This window comes from Cyprinodon variegatus, unplaced genomic scaffold (genome assembly GCF_000732505.1).
Source record: "Cyprinodon variegatus isolate N-32 unplaced genomic scaffold, C_variegatus-1.0 Scaffold1051, whole genome shotgun sequence".
NCBI lineage: Eukaryota > Metazoa > Chordata > Actinopteri > Cyprinodontiformes > Cyprinodontidae > Cyprinodon > Cyprinodon variegatus.
The window spans coordinates 126,312-150,973 of NW_015151504.1; the positions used below are offsets into that span (position 1 = coordinate 126,312).

Below are 24,662 nucleotides of genomic sequence, written 5' to 3' on the forward strand. Positions count from 1 at the left end.
CCAAGTTTGGCAGGAGGTTCTGCGCATGCTTAAAAGATTTAATCTGATCCAACGCTTGGTACATGTATACACACGTCATGATCGGATCATTTCATTTAGTGTCCATGTAAACAGAGATTTTGAATTTCCGATCAACCGAGGTTTGGATCGGATCGGGGAAATTTTGCACATGTAAACGTAGCTAATGTTAGGATCTATGTTGGAAATATAGTATTTTCAGATTTAAATATAAAAATTAAGCATTCAATCAAGTTATGCATCCAGGGTTTTTCACCTAAACAACAGCCTTTTAATTAGTTGATTTTTGATAGGGGTAACTTTTCTGAAAAATGGTAACCGGATTAAGTTTTATTTTATATCACAGCAAATAAAATAAGAATAGCCTGACTTTGTTTCTTTATCAGTTAAGGCACAGTTTCACATCTCATTTAGTCTTTGCTTGAAGTGTTAATGCCACGTTTACCCTCAGCAATTCTTCAAATCGAAGAGTCTTAATATTTACTGAAATACTTATACTAAGAATGTTACATTTGAAGCAAAACATTCAAGGAAATCTTTCATTCCATTGCTAATACATATGTTACATTTAAAAACCTTAAATGCAAGGCAAGTTTATTTGTATAGCACAATTCAGAGCAGAGACAATTCAAAGTGCTTTAAAAGAATTAAATAGTAAAACAGAAGTAAAAATAAAGGTAAATAAAAAAAGCAAAAATAAAATCATAATAAAAGCAGGAAGAGTAGTAAAATCTTAACAATCACCAATTTCAATCTTTATATTTCCCACACTGCAGTGTTCACTGCTTTGATTTGACTTGTCAGACTGTACAGTAAGAATGTGACCTGACAGCGTTCAGACCTGCCTGTGATCCTGAAAAAAATCTGACTAGTAACTTTTAAACTCTTTTAACCTTGTCAAGACTTGATCTAACTTTGAAAAAGTCTCTTTGTTATAGCTATTGAGTTGTTCATTGAAAAAAAAGTGCTTTTGTTAAAGGCTTTATTTTGGTTTTAAGCATGTTTGAACCTTGGAAGACTGACACAGAGAAAAGCTGCACTTAAATAATTATAATATTAAATATCTAAATATTAAATTCATTTATACAGGTAACACAATCATTTTGTTTAAAATATTTCTCTATAGGAAAAACCAGATGATTGTGAGGACTCGTTTACTCTATGCAATCCCTCACAATGAGCATGCTTGTAGTGACAGTGGAAAGAAAGAACTCCCTTTTATCAGGAAGAAACCTCCAGTAGCACCAGGCTCAGTGTGAGCGGCCATCTGCCCAGGCTGACTGGGGTTCAAGGAGACAGAAGCAGAGAAAGACATAAATTAAATATTTTCTTTGGAGCTTAGGCCCCCGGCAGAAGACTTTGATGATGTAATTCGACGTATGCTTGAAAGAGTAGAGTAGTCTTCCCTTGAGATTCGAATACTGGTGTTTGAATAAGCCAGAGGGAGAGTGGGACTGAGAAGATTGGGTAGAGGGGGCTGAAAGTTCACTTTTTTGGAGGAAAGAGAAGTTAGGCCAGTAGCTAAATGAAGAGGATCTTGCAAAATGATTGGCTTCTGAGCAGGTGCAGCCCCCCCAAGTTAATTAGCTGGAGCTGAACGAGGGAAATCGCAGGTGGTTCAGATGAAACTGACAAGAATTTTCCAGATTAAATTTATTCTTAAGCTTTATTTTTTAATACAGCTAGAAACATTAATTTCCTTCCTTTCTGTGACTGTTCAGGATTTTTGCATATTATTTTGCTTTAAAGAGATTAAAAAAATGTTTTTTTAACTTATCAAAGGAAAATCTGAAACAAATATGTTGTTTCATTTGTTTCTAGCTTTGCTTAGCTTAGTTAGAAAGCAGATTTTAACAGCATTTGAAGAGGTAACAGGTTTAACAGGTTTGAAGAGGACCCAAATGCAGGGATGGAAGCTGAGATGATTTCTTGCAAGTTTAATGACAAAAGGTGGCCACTAAAGCAAAAATCAACAAACAAAATACAGAAAAACTAAAATCCATGACACATCAGTGAAAACTCACATGATAATACAAAACATGACAAGAACCAGCAAACAGTAACTGAAGAGGAGGTGTACAAATGGGAGAATGAACAAAGACCAGGCTAATCAGCAGATTTGGAGCAGTGTTACGACAAATATGAGGTTCAAAAGAATTATTTTATTCTTAATCTCTGGAACTTCTTTTTAGATCAGTTGTTTTGTTTTTCTGCAAAGAGACAAAAAAAAAACAGAGTCAGATTTTTCCCCAGTTCCCCGTGTCCAGAAAAAACTCTGAGAGAAAAAAAAACAACCCAAAGTATGAACAGAAAGTTTGACCTGGTGAGCCGATCCAAAGCAACAAAACGGTACAGCAGAGGGCCAACCCTATACAGGGCCGTCGAAGCCTCTGCTAGTACCGAACTAACGGGAAAACTCTAATAAAAATATATATAAAAAAACGAAAACAGGACAACCGGTCCCACCAGGTCAAAGTTACAAAAAAATCTGCAAAAAACAAAGGCTAACGGAAAAAAATACCACATGGCAGGCTGGAGAGGTCAGCGGCGGCCTACAAAATTGGGAGACGTGCGCATCGCGTCTGGACGCGCTCTCTGTGACGGTGGCTCGATTGGAAGGTTCGAAGGGAGAGAGAGAGAGAGAGAGGGGGACTAACAGGTGGAAACCCAGCCTACTTATAGGCGGACCAATATCATGCAAATTAACATCATCGATTTTCAAAAGAAAAAAGAAATAATTATCATCTCTAAAATTTAAATGACTCAACTAAGGTCTATACAACACTAAAAAGGCTGTAAGACATTGTTATCCAATCCTGAGGTTGTTGGTTCAGGACCCACCTTGGACTTTGGAAAGTTGTAGACTAATTTTTATTACTTTGCCCTTGTGCAAATATAGGTTGGGTAAAAAGACTGCCAAATTAAATTGGTTGATTTAGCCCAAAAATTGCTTGAACACATTACTTCCAACCCGATTAAAACCCAAAACTGTGGAAAAAGTATTATTTTTGCACTTTCACTCTCTACTGGAGCTTATTTCACTAAAATGGCAGAAAAACAATGTACTTTAAATGATTGTTCTCTTCTAAGACATTTTAGACACAAAAATCTTACTAAAGAATTTATTTTAAACACAAATCATTAACAATTTTAAAGGAAGTAAAATGAAAAAAAAAACAACAACAAAAAAAACAAGAAAAACATTTACAAAAAAAATCACAGATTATATGACTAACTGTAGTTATGCACTAGTGACATGTTCATATGAAGCTTCGTGAACTGTGGGGATCTGTGAAGCAATTTTCCCAAACAGTTCAATGCCTCAAGAGGCTTCATCTCACCATCACTAGGAGCAGGTGTGGACAAAAGAATCAAGTAGGGAGCTAGGAGAGGGAGAATGACACAAGAGGGCAAAAGAGGGTAAACAACAAATACATATGAGCTCAAATACAACCAACAATAACTAGAATAACACAAAATGGAAATAAAACTAATGAAAACTCAAGAAAAAAACTGAACCAAAACAGTGACACATTGTAGAAATGCTGCTATGGTGCAGGATACTTCAGTCATTAACATTTGATCTGTTTTAATGATGGCCAATGACCAGCATCTTCAGCAGGACTCCTCAGGGCACATTCACTGTACTTTCACTTCTAACCCATCTTGCTTAGTAACAATTGGCTGTTTGAGGCCTAGAGATACAAGATACAGGAAGGAAAAATCAATAAAACTAACTGCATTCTGTCTGAGTTCTGCTAACTTTTAATAATGTATTCTCCCATACACATCCTTTTTTAGATGTTTACTAAAATTTTGTGTTTCTTTTCCTATTTTTTAAAATTTTCAAAAAACGTTATTTTATTCTTTTATATTTTGAGTTGCACTCACTTTTTCAACGTGATTCATAGTTGCTCTACCCCACATCTGTGCTGAATTCCTGTGAGTTTTTTCGAATAATTCAATTTTAATTCAAAATGGACTTACTTATGCAGGTTAAATCTATTATACAGCATTGAGGGGCAGTACGATGCATAAATAAGTCAGCTATAGCATCTGTCTCTTGATGCGTGGAAAAATCTGAAGCCTTTAGGGAGTGAAAAGGATGTCAGCCCCTGCAATGAAGCTGTCTTTAGTTATGAGGCATCCTTTTCCATCCATATCCTCCTCTCTGGAGGGAAGGAGCAACAGATGTTTGTCTATAAGGTTGCCGTCAAGCTATTCTGTTTCATCACTTTCTATGCTCTTCTCACTTAGGTCTTTATTGGTGAGCAGCCACTGTAACACAACAACAAAACGCAGGAGTGTAAACAGCTTTCACCTCATTTTAATTTGGACATTTATTACTGATCGTATCTCAAATAGCATTGTGACAAAATACATTTCTGTTATTCTGATGAGAAAGATAATGTTTCCACTCTGCTGAATGCAGTCAATGATGGCCCCTCATTGAAATTAGATTAATCATCTATCTCCTTTAGAATGACCATTGTTCTTTGGTTGCAAATGAGTTTAAAGACGTCTACTGGAAGCTTATTTGCGGCTGAAATCCAGAAGTTCAGCTAGAAGGACTGATCATAGTCCACTGTTCGGGTGAAAAAAGATTGAGTTTTCTGTCAGTGGGTTGTGTAATGTTGTTGATGTGATCCTCACATGTCCTACTATCAAGAGCTGGTAGGATGTGAAATTTCACTAGCTCAAATATGAATATGGAAACATTTGGAATATCTGGAGATTAATATCTGAAAGATGCAAAAGAATAAAATCCTTTTTTAGCCATGACCAAGTTTTATGGTGCCCAATTCAATTCTGGAAAGATCTGAAACAGCTTTTTTCCATTTAAATTGTAAATAACATTTATCTTCTGACAAACACTAGCCTGATAAACTAGACTAAATGTGAGATTAAATGTGTAATTTAGTCTGGCCCCGATGAATGAGACTGTTGATGAGAACAACCCATTGTTTCTCTCTGCCTATTGGCCAACGCTCTGACCAATAAGCGCAACGGACTGTGACGTATTAAGCGTGACACAAAGCTAGTTGGAGAGTTTAAACAAACAGCCTGTCGGTAAAATGGCAAAAACGTCCTTCTTAAAAATGAATGAGCGTAGAGCCTCTACCTGCTCATGTTTCAAAGAAAACCCCAAGTCTAATCCTTCCAAAACTGATTCCAAAGCTGAGCCAGTGGTCCTTCACACACGACTATGCCGAGAGAGGGCTGCTGCAGACGGGCTGCGGTTAGCCCTCGCTGACGTTAGTCTCGGAGCTCCATTGGTTGCCCTGGTTCCCTCAGCTTCATAAATATATTTTTTTAATTATGCATTAAATCTGTAAATGGACCTAATAGTGACGCTTTAAAGTATAACATTCTCGCCTCAAATGATCTTAAAACGTAATTTTATTGCTTTCAATGGAGCGCTGCATTGAAAGCTGCTGCTGCCGCAGTGCTAGGCTACTGTTCAACAGTTATTGCCATCTTCCTTGTTGTGCTTTCTCCAGCGTCATGCAGCTATGTCCTCAAAATCGCTTTGCATCCAGAAATTCAAAACACACCTCTGCATTGTGATTGGCCTGCCAGTTCTAGGGCCTGGGGCATTGATCGAGGCTACACCACTCGCAGGCAAAATTATTTTGGCCGCTAGACAAGCTAGACAAGCTGAGTATTTTCAATTCAATTAAAAAATACTTTAATGATCTAACTTTTTTAACAAACTATTATTGATGTAAAAAGCTAAATTGAACTCTGGAGAAAACATTTTAATTAGTAGCTACATTAACTTAAAATGTCAAAACTTTCTGGCAAAAGATTTGATTCTGAATTTTACCCGATAGCTAATAAACAATTACAACTTCTAGAAACAGGTATTGGGTACCCCTCGCCTGCATGACCAGTTCCAAAGCAGTAGTCCTTGTGAGGGGTTTAAACGCTGAACGCCGGTCTCAGTCTGCGCTCAGACTGGAAAGTTGTGTGCTCAGCTCTGCGGCCCAAAAAATACAACATATTGTATTTTTGGAATGACCTGTAGTCTTCCCCCGTGGTCCGGACACTGGTGGTGCTCTTTCCAGTTCATTCCAGCCACACGGGCTTCCACAGGCAATCACTAGTGTGTAAGAAAAAAAATCACTTTCCCACTAGGTAAAACAAGTTGGCAAAACGGATCTTCCGACATCCCTTGAATGCAGCATAAGATAGCACGCCTCAACAGAACTATGTGTATCAGTCTCTGACATCTATTGAGAAATTCCAGAATTTGAGGGAAAACAACAACAAAAAACATTAACAAGGTTTACCATTATAATTTATTCTAATTTGGAGGATGGCTTAAAAAGCTTAGTTTGCCCTCCCATGAGCCAGAGGGATCAACCCCATGGGAAATTACCTGGGTTCAATGTGTATTGAAGTGCTACTCAGGCTTTGTAAAGCCCAGGCTTTCTCAAATGCCCCAGACATTTGAGAGGTAATGGAAAAGGGTGGGGTAGGTCAGACAGGAAAAGTGATATTTTCCTCCTTTGACTTTGGTCAGTTGATGAGAAAAATAATCTTTGTGAATTTCTTTAAAAAAAAAGATCTCAGGCTTATTGCTTTTGAGCCATTGGAAGACTAAAACACCTAACAGCAAAGTCTATATAATTTCTTTAACCTCAGTCCCTTCACCTTTAGGTCAAAGCTCTCATTTTTCTGTCCCGATCTATTGAATATTTTCCAAGCTCTCTGCCAGCTGAATCAATGAGAAGCTATTGTTTGGCAGAGTGCTGCTCTGGAATGCTTACAGCTCAGTTTCCCTCTCTGGAGGTCTGAACATCTACAGCGATGTTTGACCTTACACACAAGCTGTTATGTTCCAAAGGAGTTACAGTGCTGCACTGAAACTCCTGTCAGCTTCTATTAAAACAACAAATCAAAAACTTTGTACACACAGCCCACAACTCTGACCAATCATTCATCTTTATTTACTGATATCTTTTCATAGTTGATCTTAAAATATTAGACTTACATAACTTTTATTAGACAACTTTTGTCATTTTGTATACACATGGTGTAGACAAACCGAAATTTCGTTTCATAAAGCTTTTCAGACAGTAAATGAACATTTCTATTCCATAAAGTGCAGCAGTGATTAAATTTAAACAGTGTGGGAGAAAAAAAATTGTAAAAACCCTCATTGATATGAAAATTTTGAGCATTAATATATATGGTGCAAATATGGAGTACTTTTAGTTTGATGTTATTAGTGTGATGCAGAGGCTGTGACATCATTTGGAGTTTTTTCAAAACTCAGCTGTCTGATTACAGTGGGGAAGAAGCTGTTGCAGAATCTACTGGACCTGCATCGACTGCTGTGAAGGTCGCTTAGAATGCTTAGAAGTTCGTGAGAATGCTAATCTCTTTTTTTTTTAAGAGAGTTCTAGTCAGAGATGATCCATTCTGTTATCCAGTGAGCAGACATTGGATTGCAGAATCGTTGTGATAGTTGTTCTGTGAGAATTCCTTCTCAGCTTCGCCATTAGCCCGCCTCTGCAGCCCCTCTTTCGTAGCCTAGCACACCACCTCCCCCTGCCTTCTCTTCGGTGTGTCCTGCTCCATAATCCACTACTCTGTTTTCTTTTATTCAAAGCACTCCGTAGCTTTTTAAATGGCCAAGAGTGGCTGTATTTAAGTGTCCAGAAAAAAACATTTTGTGACCGTAGCTCCGGCAGGCGCTGGCGGTCATAGATGCGGGATCGATGCCTGGTTTGTAGCGCTCTAAGCGGCATATATTGTGGAGCTGTCGAGAGCTGTATCAGGCCACTGCCTGCAGGCGCCGCCTTGATGTATGAACTTCTTACTCTAATTAGCAGAGCAGGGAGACGCAAAGAACCAGCCAGCCCAAAAAACAAAATAAACACTTCACAATAAAGCATTTTGGGGCCCCTCATGAAAGTAACTTTAATCTTATGGCACAGAGTTACAGAAGACTTTAGAAGATAATTATATGAAGTGATTTCAAAGATATCTGTAGGAAATTAGATCTTTAATCCTAACAAATCATTTGTAGCTTGTTCCAATCTCAAATAGAGTTCAACACCTTTCCTCACAAATCCTTGTATAGTTTCTGCAAGTATTATTCTGATATTAATTTCTCCTAAAACTCACTTCTCATTGAAGCTTTAATAGGCAGTGTATAACTGATGGTGTACTCATGGCACACCAGCACTGGTGCACATTAAAGTCAGGGTTGTGTTGAGACAAGGTATTAAATAAAGTCTTTAAAAAAAAAAAGAATGGAAAGGTTTACAGGGTGAAGAAACACATTTGTGGGGAAGAATGTGGAGTGTTTGAATCTGTGGCTGAGAGGGTGCCAAGAGACCGGGACGGTGAAAAAACAAACATTCACAGTTTCATGCATCCGTCAGTTGTGTGAGCAGGTTAGTTTTTCCCACCCGAGGATTGATTGGAGTCTTTCTGTGTGAATCAAAAGTCTCCATCCTCTGTTGAAAAACACTCGAATGGGGTGGAGGAGCAAAAAACAATTTCTTACACAGCTGGAAAACACTCTGTTTGGGCCTCTAACCTTAGCATGTTGTGGTAAAACCCAAGGAGTCAAAACTCTAAACAGCTGTCACCGAGATCTAATATTTGGAAATGTTCAGATTCTCTGCGGTTTCCGGCTTAGCAAACAAAATAGTTTTTTACTTTTACTTTAGGCTTCAATGCTATATCGTTGAGCCACTATTTTTCAAACAAATACAGTTAGAATGAAAACATTTAGTGCAAAACAGAGTTGGAATATGATTCCTGCAAGTTTTGTTAAAGAAAATATAAATGTAAAATAAAAAAATTAATCTTGCTTTGGTTGCTGAGAAGGCAATACACCTTACATCTTCATAATTAATGGATGAATATGTATCCTTTACTAATAACTATGATTCTGCTCAATTAAACTGTTAAATTTAAGTGTTTGTTGAAAGGCAGTAAAATAAACAATAGAAAGAAGATAAAATACATATTCAAGACATTCAAGATTCTTCTTTTTTTATCTTTTTTTAAGTTTGCATAGTCTTGCTCTATTTTATAGCTTAGGGGGGGGACAGATGTTTAGTGTTGCTGCAGCCATTTTATAAAACACTCTCGCTGTAAGTTTCAAATAGGCCCCTTTACTGTCCACATTTGCACTCATTTATAGAAGCATCTTTATTCCCGACTTTTGGTAATAGCCTGGCCGTCCAGACTCATTTGCGTCGCGTACAAAACAAAATAGTCTGTAAAGGAGCGGAAGCTGTTTTAGGGTCATATATAAAGGGCATCAATAAAACATCCCTTTGCTCCAATTCAAATTGTTTTGATTACAGAAAGGTGGGCATTATGGGCCCACCTTCAACACTGTGATTGGTCTGGTCTGTTTTCAGAGTATTGAGCCTTGCAAGACATGTTGATCAGTTTGGGTGGCCAGGCCATTTTGGTCCAACCTGAGATTTTTGTGTTTACTTCTTTTACATTTTATTGTATTCTTAGCTGTCTATTCTGACTTTTTTCTTTTGTTATTTGTATTTTACATTTTTCTCAGTGTACAGTAGTTAAGCAGCACTTTGTTACAGTCATAATTGTCTTAAGGCGCTTTATATATAATATAATACACTGGCGTCTGCATTTCTTCACATGCCGTTTTGTCAATAGACTATAATTGATTAATGAACATTTGTTTAGTTCAATTTAGTCAATATTTCATTCCTCAAATATTAGTTTTGGTAGGGTGTTTATATTTTTTTAAAATAAAATTATTTGCTTTAATTAACCTTGTGTACCTTTTTATTTGTGATTTTGAAAATGAATATAAAATGTTTATAATTTACTTTAACATATTAGTCCTTACTATGACTTGTTCCCAAGGCAAACTGTGGGGTAAACATAAGCGTGACTTTAGAGGCTCTGATGCTGCCTATTTTGTTTTACACTGCATGTCTGGCTTTCTTTGTTTTATTGTTTTTCTTTAAAAGTGAGTTTATTTTGAACCTTTAACCAATAATGACTTGTTATATCACCACATGATTCATTTGCCAAAAACCTAGTTTCTATTATATAGATTAATTTAATTAACTGAATAAATTGTTAGTTTCAGACATATAGGATAAAAATGAATATTAACCAAAGAAAAAAGAAACGAACAAACAAGAAAATTAATATTAATATTTGCAATGGGAAAGCAGAATAATGCCTAAAGGAAGGTGCATCTTTTAATGAACGTTTGTTATTTGTTACATCGGATGACACATATTAAAAGTATTTACAAAAACAATCAGTCAGATCTTAGAAAAATCTATCTCTCCGTCACAGACTTTGAAGCCTTTGTTAAAGGAATGTGGGCAATAAACAATAAATTACATTTTTACAATTTAAATTACACTTAAAGTAATATATGGATTACTCCATTCAAATGTTTAAGTAACACCATATTACTAGCACTCTGGCTTAGTTTATGGATTAATCAATTAACCAGAGATTAACGAGACTTTATGTAATATTTTACTGGAAAACATGTTTAAAATAGCCTTTTTATTTGACCATTTATGACATAGTTTGATGATCAGACTGACACCTCAGTAGTCCAGGGCCGATCATCAATAAGCTTGCAGCTTATTTTCCTAAATTTACCCTCGGTCAGAAGTTCCCGCGCTGCCGCGAATGCCACATCAAACGTGTGCAGTTTAGATGGTTCTGACCTAGCAAACAATCAAAGCGTTATATTCAAGATGGATTTTGGGGAAACTCAGAAGTGACCAAAGGCAACTTCATACAGGGTGAAAAAAAGATTTAAAAAAAAAGCTTGGCAAGTAGGAGCGCGAGCTACGAGAATTAATATAAGAGTGCTGCAGTTCGGTGTTTTGTCCACAGGTGGCAGTGTCATAAGAAAACTCTGTAATGCCTGTTTAACAACATCTAAAGTGAGATTTGTGAATGAACAATCAGATTATGTCAAGCCAAATTAGGATTGCAATTTTAAAAGATGGTTGTTTTCTACCTTTCTAAAAAGGATAATTGAAATGTCCTCCTAAATATGGATTCTAAATACCCATCTGACCTTTAGAAAAAGTTTCTGAAAGAATAAAGGAGAAGACAAAGGAAGTGCTTTGAGATGTTGCACTCTCTGGTGCTTTAAAGCTTTTTAATCACAAGAAGTACAGTCAGATGCAGTTTTTTTGTTTTTTTTTATAAACGACTTGAGTTAATGCTCCAGGTTATTTTTTTACTCCCTCTTTCTCTCGTCAGCCTCGGTTTACAGACAGCTGTTTGTGTCTTTGCATTAAGATTTCCCATCTTCTCTCCACAGGGGGATCACTGGGAAGAAATGCGGCACAATCATCCTGACAGCAGAAGAGCTCAGCAACTGTCGAGTGAGTAAATTGTGATAATCTCCTAAATATATGTGAGCAAGAAAATATTGGTTTGCAAAGCCTAGTTTAAGAGTCTTCAGCTTAACAGGATGAATTAAACACCAAACATCATTAACTGAAAATCAAACCATACAGATAATTCCCCTTAATTAAATTTAAGGCAATAGAAATTTTTGTGTGAAGGGAAACACCAAATTATGGTCTTTAAAATACATTTACTTTAAAAAGGATTTTTTTTTTTTTTTTGGTAGTTTTAGACTCTAATTTAAATGCACTGGTATAATATGGTTGATATGCAAAAACTATAATGTCAGGTACTTCAGTTGAATTCAACTTAACACAAAACTAACCCTGGATTAGAGTGGGGAGATTTGCCAAAAATTGTAAAAGGAATAAAGCAAATACTACAATCCGAGAAAAGAGTCAAGCAAACACAAACATTGAACTAACACACATACACATGCAAAAGTAAAACCAAAGAGATCACAGAAAATAGAGAGAAGTAAAAAGGAAATGGACTGTAGATAAATAAACACACTGCAAACACAAAGTGTGCTGCAATCACATAAATTATGCAAAGGAGAAAAGTTGCAATTATCAAAAAGAACTGCAAGTTATGAATAACTAAAGGAATTAATGACTTCATTTATAACATTATTTATAATGAATATTATATATAATAACATATGTATGATTTAGTTTCAGATTAGGTCTGACAACAGATATGAAGAAGTGAAACATATTAGAAAATCTGAACTTTGGCTCAGCATAACTAAAATATTCCATATCGCTGAGGCGAGTCGACCATCAACTACTGTATAAAATAAATAAAACAAAAGAAATCCGCGACAAGGCTGACCCGGGTTCAAATCCGACCTGTGGTCTTTTGCTGCATAGCTCTCCCCCCTCTCTCATATCCCCTTTCCTGTCTGCCTACTGTCCATAAAAATGAGCCACTACTGTCATAAAACTAAAAAAAAAAAAAAATCAATTAATCAGAAGTAAATCACTAAACATAGTAACAATGGAGAAAAAGGACGGCCATTTTCTGCTGATGAGTACATTTGACTGTTCCTATTTAGACTACATAGCTACTATCCATAAAAGGTTTATTAGTTCAACCTAATGTCAAATTATAAGGGACTTACACGTGCGATATGTAGGCATGCGTTTACATTTCATAAGATACTTTCCCAGGAATAAACGAAGCAAAGAAAAAACAAGCAAAATCAAAATACCAATGTTGCTCCTCTTCCTTTTAATAAATCTGTAAATAAAGAGATCAATATTTTTGTGCATTATGAAATATGAAACTACATTTCCTAAAGTCAAGACTCAAACAGGAACACAAGCTTATTCCTTCAAAAGAGGTAGCTGACTGGGTGTGTAATAAAATGATGAAGAAACATGATGAGGTTCAGTGCTGTGTGCCCTCTATCCCCCTCAGCAGTTGTTTAGTTTCCTCCGCTGTGTATCCTGAATACCACAATTCTAGCACAAAATAAATGTAAGATAGCAAGCAAATTCATGATCATCAACGGTAACGAAGAAAAATTAAAAGTGGAGAGAGTTGAGGAAGCAAATGAGCGCATTAGAAATAGAGAGCTGGAAAGAAATGGGCACCAGAGTTTATGGAAGAGAAAGGTGGAAGATTGAACAAGTAGCATGAAAATGAATCGGTTTCATGCCCGTGTGAACCATGTCTTAGCAACAAAAAAAAAAAAAAAGAAAAGAAAATGCTCGGCTGCTTTTAGAAGGAGGCAGAACAAAGGTTAATTACCAGGACAAACTGTGTGGCTCTGATCTCCTGCTGGCTGCTGGTGTTAATTTGTCTCTGTGGTTACAGTATGGCCGACTGGATGAATATATGCGACTGTGGCCAATACACGCTGCTGATGTGCAACTTTCTTTCCACAACTTCCTGACACTCTGTTTGGAACATACAAGCAGAACTATGTTTGGCTCAGAATAAAAAGCTTTCTTATATTTCATACTGAGGTCGATGGGAGCGTTTTACAAGTTCAAGTCTAATGACTACTTCTCTGTTCCATCAACACATAATAAAAGTGAATTAGACTTTAGTGGGTCCTCCTAAAGGGCTGCTCAGTGGCGCAGTGGGTAGCACTGCTGCCTTGCAGCAAGAAGGGTTCGATTCCCGGCCCGGGGTCTTTCTGCGACCCCACTTGGGACAAGCGTGTCAGATAATGGATGGATGGTTCCTCCTAAATATTCTGAACTAAATTCACTGTTAAGATATTTATTTTGAAAGAAATACATCAAAAATAGTGTATCGGTAAACATTTTATCCTGTCAAGATTTCTGCTTGCAAACATTCCTTCAGCAGATTATTCAATTTACTAAATTCTCTATTTTTCCCCTGGCTGATATTTTTATTACCTGTTATTCAAAATTTGTTGTTTTAAAAAGAGATGCATCAGCAAACCTGGAGTTTTTTTTTTAGTCACAGTAATGCAAAAGAGGACTTTATAAATATGCATAATGTTCAAGTGATACTAAGCATTTTTAGCTAAAGGCACATTCTTCTAGAAAATGATCTCCTGCTGATTTGGTGATAAAAGATTCTTTAATATTTTCCTCATTATGCTGCTTAAATCCTCGCTGGAATATAAACAGAATTTCATTTTTGTTTTCTGCACTGCCTGCAGGTCTGGTGACCATTTATAATATTATACTCTAGTTTTTTCTTTTTATATATATAGACTGTCAGGAGTAAGAGGAAGATTTGGGTCACTTGGTCTTACTTTTTCACCATTTTAACTGTAAAGTGAAAAATATAAACAAATGAATTTCGTAAAATCTCCATAACCATCTTAAAAAGCGCAGGCATTATTTTCTTGTGCTAAAGAAATTATGCCCTGAATATGTTGGTGTTTTTAATGTTTAGAACAAGATCATTTTTATCAGAAGATCAGGTTATGATCATTTAAAAAAACTCAGCTGTTGCTGTTGGGTTTGTTTTTTCTGTCTTTCTGTACATTTGGCAGTTAAAAATCCATTTAACACCAACATTTTCCTTTGTTCCTGTCATTTGAAAATGGTGATTAATGACAAAAGGATGTGGTTCAGATATCCAGGTGAGATGGTTCTCATGCACAAATTTGATACAGATATAGAGTTGGTTTTTTTAAATTAATAAAATATTACAATAACAAGACACAACAATGTATGGAAGGTGTATTCATAAGTTAACTAAAATTTGTGCACATATTCCAGAAACAGATGGCTGTCACATGTGGTATACTGTTATAAATATGTAACTAGCTAATATTTAAAGATTTGATTTTATTAAAAAATATATATATATGACATGAGCACTTATCCTAAATGTTATTTATTGTGATGCTAAAGTACATATGGTTTCTGTGCCTAAACTATCAGTTTCAACCCTGCTTAGCTGCTGAAGTTGAAACTGATCAAAATGTTATGACACTGTTTTTGTAAAATTCTCCTAAACTTAAATTTGAGCTAAGTACACAACTACTCCATAAATCTTGTTTACTCTGGAGCTGACAATTAATTGGATTTGCAATAAAAAAAAAATCACAGTTTAAAAAAACAAACAATTTTCAAATCGCAGACGATACTGTACTTTCATTACATTAAATTCCACAAGAACTAAGTCTCTACATTTTTTACTCCAGCACTTTAGGTGGCAGTAATATGCTTGCAGAGAGCCACCACACAGATATTTGCAAAGAGAAAGTTGCAGTTACTGCATAAATGTATACACGCTATTAGAAGTAAAGTCCTGCAAGAGTGGACCCCTGGATAAGCTAGCTTTCAAAACCATAAAATAACTGAAACCCTGGAGTAAAACATCTACATGCATCTGGTTTGCACAAAGAAAAATGGTAATAAAATTGCAATATTGTTAGAAAATAATCGCAATTTTAATTTTTGACACAATTCTTAAGCTCTGGTGTACTATAGTATTTTTAGTATTGTAGGAACATCAGAATCTGCATCACAGCTGACAGGTCAGACTTAAAGTATATGCAAGAAAGTAGGTCTTATATCACATGATTAATTTAGGAGATCTTAGGTGGACAAAGGATATTAACAAAAAGAACTGGTGGCCACTTTGGATGACTGTAATAATGGGGATGTTCTCAAAGCACATCATTTCAGAGCTTCTATGAACCACCACCTCTTATCTCTATGCACTACAATCTTACTGAAAAAGTCAGAAAAAAATCAGAGAGAGAAGCATCTGTATTGAAAAAGACATATAAGATGGCACAAGGATGCAGCTTTTGCTTGTGAAAATAACAAACTTAAAATAACTTAAATAAACTAGCTTCCTTCAAAGACCAGTCCACTATCTGCTTAGGGTGAGCACAAGAAATATCCTGCTGCAAAAACCTTGTTAGGATAAATGTGCAGGTGGAATTAGAAGGCTTTAGCTGTGCTGAGCCAGTGTATTTGTGTCCTTGTTCATCATACATAATTATATTATTCTATTAATCCCAAGAGCAAATTCTCACTCCCTTCCTTACTCTATTTGAAAATGACTAGTCTTCCTTCCTCCAAGCAAAGCAGACTGTGCACTCTTTTGAACTTTGCATGCTTCTCTTATGTCGGAAGCCCCAAGCAAGTGTACCTGAGCTTACATCTGATTTAATGGCATGGCTAAGGCCAGATCATAACAGGATAGGTGAAAAATAAATGTGTTGCAAAGGTTCAACATTAACCTGATTAAATGTGCCGTAGCAGGACCTCAAAAGAATTGTGCAGGGAAAAAAAAATATCTACAAACCTCCATAAATTTAGCCCCTTTTTGTTGAGAACAGTTGTTTTAATAAAAAAAAACCCCCAACAAAACTAAAGAAAAAAGATCACCAATCTAAAAGGAATGATAGGACAAATGCAGAATAAGTAATATTAGATGGTTACATTCCCCATTCTATAATCTTTGTATTTGTAGTTTCAATAATATCACTTTTTTGGGGATAATCTTGATTTTAGTTTTGATTTAAATCATAGATATATATCACAATATTTCCAAAGTGGACAGGTAATGATTAATGTCCACCATATGGCTTTAATGCAGTTAAAATGTAACATAGGTGCTAGAAAGAGGAAGATGGTTGTCCCTTTTAATCAGGTTTGATGAACTGAACAGTAAAAGATTTAAAGGTTTCAGAAAAATGATTTTATACTAGAATGCCACTAAAACTTTTCGATGGTGTAAAAACATAATTATCTATGCAATCAAATTATACTTTTTAAGCTAATGAAAGTAAACTCGGAAGAAATAATCGGTATGGGCAGTTATAATTATGTGCAGAGTGAGATTTTATAATACATAAATAAAAACCTCACCTGAACACTTGTTTTTAATGAATTCATTTGGATTTCCGGTAGAGTTGTCATTAAAAGTTTAATAAACAAGCCAAAAAAAAGCCTCATAACCAATTCACAGCACTGCAATTTAAAGGAGGTTGGTGCTTAAACTCTGAAATGCTCATAACACTGTTTTGTTTGGATAATCATTCTTCCTTCTTGATGACATTAATTTAAGATTCCATTATGTAGGCACACATAGTGAAAATGAATTAGAATATCACCAAAAAGTTTAATCACAGTAATTGAATACAAAAAGGAAAACGTATTGCTTGCAACAGTAAGCTCAATAAAGACTCAAACTGCACTGTTATTAAATCAAATCAATAAAAATTAGTGGTGGGCATAGATTAATTTGTTAAATCTAATACTCTCACTGTAATCTTGGAATTAATCTAGCTCATTCTAATTATGCCAAATGCATTCATGATATGTGTGTGTGCTACCTCCAGAACTTAAAAGAAAAGGTTTACATTTTTTTTTATGTTTGCAAAATCACATTTATTTTCCTCTTCTTATTTCATTTTTTTGCTATTTTTTTTTACTTTGTTTATGTTGCAAAAAATAATGCCCAACTTCCAATTACAGATGTCCCACTTAAACAATATAGTGTCTCCAAAAATCAGACACACATGTTGCCTCCATCAACTTGTCATCTTTCAAGGCTTTCTCCATGGCGTGCTGATCATGTATTCTCCCCATGATAGTTGGCCTTGCAGGTAGTTTGTAAGATGGGTCTCATGTGGCGACCTGGAGAACGAGCTCCAGCCCATCAACCATCTTGATGGGCTGGCAGCTTGTGGCTATACACTAGGCGAAGAGATTGGTTAGCCTGGCTGATAGAGCCCTGCTTATGGCTGCATCCATGTCGGCACATCACGTTTGATGTGTTACTTTCACAGTACGCCAACACAGGTTGGAGGACTAATTTGTTCTCACCCCCAGATATACATACGTGCTAAAATATCAAGGTGAAAGTCACGATTAGTATAGAACCAGCTCCAGACCCAACTGTGAGAAAGGATTAACAGTGATATTTCTTTTTATCGCCCAATAAGAGCCTGGCATTAACACTGATAACTGCCCAACACTAATAAAAAAATGTTCAAACAGAATTTTTGTGTTATGACTGCTGCTGAATTTTAGAGTTTGAGATGGGCTAAACCTGCAGCATCAGTAATGTTCAGTCAGTCCTACACCAGAGACAACACACAGTGCTGTCCTAACTGTTCAAATAAGAAAAAAGAATGGGCTGCTGCTCAATGAGAAAGTCAGCTTTGCATTGTGTTTGAGAATGGGAGCCACAAAGTGTGCAAGAAGAGTGAAAGGCATAGAAATCATGTTGCTCTGGGTCCAATATGATGTTTCAATATTCAGTGATGGGTTTGGGACTCATGTCATGTCCAATGTTATTAAATCTAAAGTCAGCGGCTCCTGACAAGTAATCATCTGGACACTGGCTTCCCTCAGCAGTAAAGTTTTTTTAAGGATACTGATTTAATCTTTTAGGAGAACTTGGTACCCGTCCAAGCTGCCAAATAGTCAATAGCTGGTTGGCTTCATTTGTTGGCAAACTGGCATAATCTAAACCCCAGAGAGAATTATTATCAAGAGAACATGAGCAACACAGAACGAATAATACAGACGAAGAGAAGGCTGCTAGTAAAGCAACCAAGGCTTCCAATGTTTCCTGGCATCTCAAATTATGAATTTCTTAGAGAGATTCCTGTTGATCCAATTTAGTTAGCAAACATTTAACTACCTGTATCAGGACCCCCTATAGTTAGTGTTAAAGATGTCTGCTTTAACAAACCTGCCATCATTAAGACGAGGCAGACTCTAATTTCTCCAGTCTATTTAACACAGTTTCGCTTGATTTGCTTCGTCAGAAACTCCACAAAATTTAGAAGGAGGCATCAGCCATCATTTAGATCAACGACTATCAGCAAACATACTCGTTTGTTACCACTTAGGTTGTCTCTGGGTTAAGCGTGTAACCAGTTGGTTATCAGCTCAGGAGCAGCACAGGAAACGGTACCATTTTTTTTTTTTAACTCCGTACACCTCTGTAGAAACATGTGGAAGACTCTGTTGTCATGGGGTGTGATGCATGGAAACAATCATCTGATCCTAGAACTGAATAAAACCAGTGAGAGATATGAGGATCTGACAACCTCTGAGCTCAATTTCACTTTACTTTAACCTACGGTACTATTCCTATTGGTGTAGAATCCCTTAGTACTGATGTTGGCACAATAACAAAAAGTAAATACTTGTATATTTTAAATCTGTCAAAATATATAAAACAATTATTAATACACTTTATAGCTCCTAATACAATTATATTTTTATTTCTCACCAGCATAATCCTTCTTTGGATGTATTAGTTTTAAGAAATGTTTTTTTTTTTATGTAGCTAAGATGTTTCAGTTTCATTTTGTTTGCATGTCTTATCTTTCTAGGGTATAAAGAGGCTTTGGAAATCTGCAACATTTTGCTAAATATTTGATGGTTTTCATCCTAAATAGAGCTGCTGTCTCTATGCGTTCAAATGCCAATCCCTGCTATCCTTTGCTTCCTCTTCTGTGGTTCCATTGGACTTGTTGGAACAGCTTTAATGCTTTTAAAGTTGGTTTCACACTGTGCAAAGCACCTGAAAGACAATAATAAATATCTTTTTTTTTTTCTCATAGTTGTGGAGGTTTGAGAAAAGAGAAAAAGTCCTGCAGTAAGGAACAGGAAGCTACAGTGGCTTTGGTAACAGTTACTCTCTTCCACTAATAACCAAATTTGCTGATTTATTTTGCAAATAAATCAGCTACTGATTTTTTTTGTCAAGTTAAACCCAATGAGACATAAGTCAGGATAGTAAACAACCACCTTCATGCAGAAATCACATAAATACAATCCACACACTTATATGGATCCAGCTGAGAGCGTGGATATTTGTTCTCGTTGTTCTGACTGAGCACTCAGCTGCAGACAGCATGAAGAAAAACCATCCAATCAGCTGGATGTCCTTCATCACTGTCTATCCTGTTACGACCACCTCCATTATTTTCTCCCCTCCATAATTTTCCCCCTTCTTTATCAATTTAGCTTTTAAGCGATTCGTTATTTTTTTCTTCCCCTGTCTTGTATTTGCCATCTATCGTAGTTTCTATGTCTAATCCCTAGAGTCACACAACCCAGGCCTGCACTAATTCTGTCTTCTGCCTATATCTCTTTCTTAATTAGTTTAGCTATACCTTCGTATGGTGACACACATTCTTGTACTTGCACTGATCTATTCTCTTGTCACAAATAATCTTTCATTCATCCCCAGGGGGTTAAATCTGCCTCTACCTTGCCTGCACACCTCTTTAAATATTGATACTCTGATTCTCTCCATATTAGCAAATGGCAGTTGATCACAGAGCTTTGTGAGGGTGTGTGTACGTGCTGCAGAGCATTAATGAGCCTGAAGCAGATGCATATTTAATATCCCCAACACATTCTATCACCATAAATGCTTTTATGTCCCCATCATAATGTGGAGATTGTCTCGTGAGCCCCAAGTCGAAACAGCAACACGGCCAAACTTTGTGGAACCAAATCCTGTGACCAGCTTGTTCAGAAAGTAGCTGTAGGTCCAATTAAAGCCAGAATGGCTTGTTAAAACATCTGAACAACACTGATTTACATCTTATATCAGGGATGTTTAATCTCTTTTATCCCCCTTTGGTCCACAAATTGAAGAGATGCATTTGTGTATTTGAATTTAAGATACTAAATTTAATTAAATTCAAAAATACTTTATTAATCCCAAAGGGAAATTAAACGTTGCAGTGGCTCATAACTTATTTTTAAACAGGTGCTGTAGGTGTTGATAACTGTAAGCAGGAAGGATCTTCTGTAGAGGTCTGTCTTGCACCAAATCTGGAGAAGCCTCTTACTGAAGACACTGTGTTGTTGTTTAAAAACTCTCCTGAAGAGGATGCTGAAGCGGATGCTCACTGTTGTTCATAATGTTCTTCACTTTATAAAGAATTGTTCTTTGTGAAATGATCTCCAAAGGTTCTAGAGAAGTTCTTAGAACAGAGCGTGCGTTCTTTATTAACTTCTTGAGCTTTTTTACCCAGCTTTGTTACCCCAGAAGACGGTGGAATAAGAGAACAGATGTAGAGAAGATAAGTAGCATCTTACTGCAAATACCGAAGGACCTAAGCTTCCTTAGGAAGTACGATCTGCTCTGTTCCTTCTTGTAGAAGGCTTCACAGTTGTGTCTCCAGTCTAGTTTCTTGTCCAGGTGAACACCATTTTGTATTTATTTGTATTTATCCTCCTCAACCACCTCCACTTCTTCTTCTTTGATGTTAGGTTTATTTTTTTAACACCAATATATTAAAAACTTCTAAGTATGAATGCACTTTTATCACAATCCGCATATGGTCACAAAATATCTTCTTCTGAATTTAAACCCATGCCATTGAATTCTCGAAAATTCTTTAAAAATATTATATCAGCATTCATTGATAGCTCTTTCATGTGGAAAATTATGGAGTGAATTTTGTTCCTTTATTGTTGCAAGCAAAGATCACCTTTTGTAAATTGAAGTTTAAAATAAAAATGCAATACAGAAAAGAAACTTTGAAAAAACCCTTAATCAAAAAGGAAAAGTTATTTATATAACTAAGTATATAGTTATATGTTAGTATATAGTTGTATACTTCTCCCACTTCTGAAATCGAAATTTCGTCCATATTAGTACTAATTGCTTTACAGACCATTATGTCCAGTGATGAGACGTGCTACTAAATACATTTCTTCCAAACACAAATTGCCTCGTCCAAGGAATTGAATTAGCATTGGCTGATATCAATCAGAAGGAATCATAGGTATTTGGACTAAGCTCCTCTTTATATTTAACAAACTGTGAATTTGGAATGTATGCATTTAGGATGACATAAAAATATGTTGCTTGATATTAAACACAAGCTTAGATGCTTTAGGATTAGAAATATAGATCCTACATACTGTTGGCAGTTCAGTTTTATAGTTTTAGACATGCCACACATTGAATGTGGCTCTGTGTGAGCAAACTTTGCATGTCTCTCTAGGTTGTTTTTTTTAAATGACCCCCTGTATCCTTCCAGACCCTCAATTTTCTGCCCTACTTACAGGTTGCAATGACCTGAGGAAAATAACTTCATCTTGTCATGTTCTCTAAGGTTTACAAAGCCAGTCCTTCTATAAATGAGCTGACAGGCGTTTGAATCAGCAGTTTATTTTATGCAGTGCAAGTTGGTTTTTTTATTGCTCCCCAATAATTGTTACAGCACACATTTCAATACATTCAAACATATAGGGGAAAAATTATTAAAGTGCTTTTACATCCATCACAAGGCAGCCCACGGCCCCCCCAAAGGATTACAGGAGTTTTCTTTTTAAATAGATTAGACTGCAAGTAGAGTGAAGTGTGCGTAGGCGGGCTGTGTCAAAAGCCAGTCATGTAGAGTGCACGTGTCCTCAGGGTGAGGGCATGAATGCAGATATAGGTCTCTTCTTTTCGCTGGAGCTGAGTGGATGTGATGTGCTCAGGAGTGTGTGCTGCTCAGTGTCTGCTAGTGTCAGATAAAGAAACACAGCCGACATGTTAGCAAAATGCACACAGGCTCTAAAATAATATTCGAGATCTGTGTGGAAATGCAAACTGCCACACACTCAGATGGACATTGCTGTTCTGATTTGCTCCATGACACAAATCAAAACTTAAAGGGCTTGCTGAAAATATTTAGAGCTATAAACTGAAAACTATAGTGATATAACATTTTATAGTATCAATAAAGTACTTTTGTATCAATATAACCTTAATAAAGCCAGTGTGCTTCAAATATTAGTGGCTGCTGCTTGAAAGCCAGTGATAAGTCAGACGCCATCAGAAAATAAACAGGGTGAGACTGAGGAGCAACTACCAAATTAAATTCAACAACAAAAAAGTGATTTAAACTTTAGCTTCACAAAAGGCACTATATAAGAAATGGATGACAAAAAATTTCAAACAAGTTCAGTGCTTAGGGAGAACATGATTACTATAAAGAAAGGTGTATTTTTTTTTTATCTAAATTGTGGATTTTCTAAACTGAACCTCTGGATTCCACATTTAGTCCCTTCATATTACTCTTTAAGAACCACAAAGAACCCCAAACTATTTTCACCTTTCAGGATCAAGTAAAACTCTAAATTTCTTAACAATATATAAATATATATAGTTTTTTTTATGTCAAATAGAATTACAGAACTGTTTTTCTCAGCATCATAAAATATCTGTAATTACAGTAAAAACAGCTGGACTGTAGGTCAGAGATATAATGTTGGTAAAAGAAAAACAATTGATCTATTTTACATCTTTTAAAGTGAGATTATAACTTTTTGCATAAAAAAAATGTAAAACATTATCATATAATGATCAATTATTTTCTACAAGATCATTTCAAAAATAAATACCAACTGTCTTCAGTGTAATATCAAAGGAAAACAGTTACGTTTTTTAAATATTTTCTTAGCAAATTAATTGCCTTATTTCTTTAGTGTAAATGATTTAAGAATCTCATCTTTAGCAGCCTTTATTAACACTTAACATAAGTATCATGTTTAGCATGGTACCTAGCATACTGGTGTCACCCTGTTGGTGAAGCCTGAATAATTCGTTTAGATTCTCCGTAGAAAACAGTTTCTTTACGTTACCCTTTTCCAGCTCTGATCTTCCTTTGACTTCATTATAAAACATGAACTGCTATTGAAAAAAGAATCTAACTGTAGGTATTCTTTGCAACTATTCCCACAGTGTAATTCTAATTGTTTTTGACCCTGTTATTCATTGGTGCAGGCTGGTTCACTGATTGGAAAAAAAAAAAAAATAAAATGTTATATTGCAGGTCAGCAGATCACTAATCAGGGCAAGTAAAGTGTAAAATTGGCCCATTATGACCACCAGCAAATTTCATGGTTCAACTCTAATCATTGTTACTAGGATTAAAATCTTTCTTTCTTTATTTAATTTTTTTTTAAAAGAGTTTTACCAGAAGATCATAGTTTCTAACCAATAATAACGGTGCAAAGTAAAAATTATGTAGATTTTACTGCTATCTGTGAGTATAATTTCTATTGGGATATCAGAACCTGAGTGCTCATTCTGAACAGACAAAAAATGGCACTTCCACTAAAGTATTTCAGTCTGACTAATTTCTAACATGAAAAAAATGTAGACCAGTAAATCACATTGGCATTTAAAAAAATAATATAATTATCATTAAAATAATGCAAACTGACATTAAATCTCCATATTTTTGCAGGAATGAGTACATGTCATTTTTATCTTCAACTTGAATAATTCCTAAAATATAACTATAAACATTTAGTGCAAAGCAGCTATAAGCCAATGCACAAGAGGAAAAATCAGAAAGAAAAACATGCTTCTGCTTTTTGTTTGCTTCTCTAAAATCTACTGCAAGCATCCAAAGCGCTCCTACAGGTTGTGACAGGTATCAGAAAGTGTTAGCATGACAACTGTTACTCATGATAGGATCGGACTAATGTTGGCAAGACCTTTACCCCATGAATGCAGTTGCCCGATTAAAAATGTAAAATGCTTGTATAACATTCAGGTTTACACTAACATGAACACACACACGCACCCACTGAAATAAATGCTGGGTCATTAGGTCGTGTTTGTAGATAATGGTAGAGTGGTTTTCTGGCTGAGAGCCTGTAGTCTTCAGTGTTAGGCTCCAAAGCTAGTGACATTTACAATATGCAGACTAACTCTGACAGAAAAACTTCTTATAAAAAGTAAAACATTTTGTGAAATTTGAAGATGTTCTGTTTTTGTTGTCTGTTTTTCTTCTTTTTTTTTGCTTAACTCTTAAA

The 24,662-nt window shown here is 35.8% G+C and overlaps 1 protein-coding gene across 3 annotated transcripts in view; it reads left to right on the forward strand.

Moving 5' to 3' along the window:
• LOC107101079 (copine-8) overlaps positions 1-24,662 on the forward strand; it is a 201,598-nt gene that overhangs the window by 115,636 nt on the left and 61,300 nt on the right. For all 3 annotated transcript variants that reach the window (XM_015399834.1, XM_015399835.1, XM_015399837.1), the window contains one exon: positions 11,327-11,390. In XM_015399834.1, the coding sequence (XP_015255320.1) occupies positions 11,327-11,390 (64 nt within the window). The remainder of the gene's footprint in view (positions 1-11,326; positions 11,391-24,662) is intronic.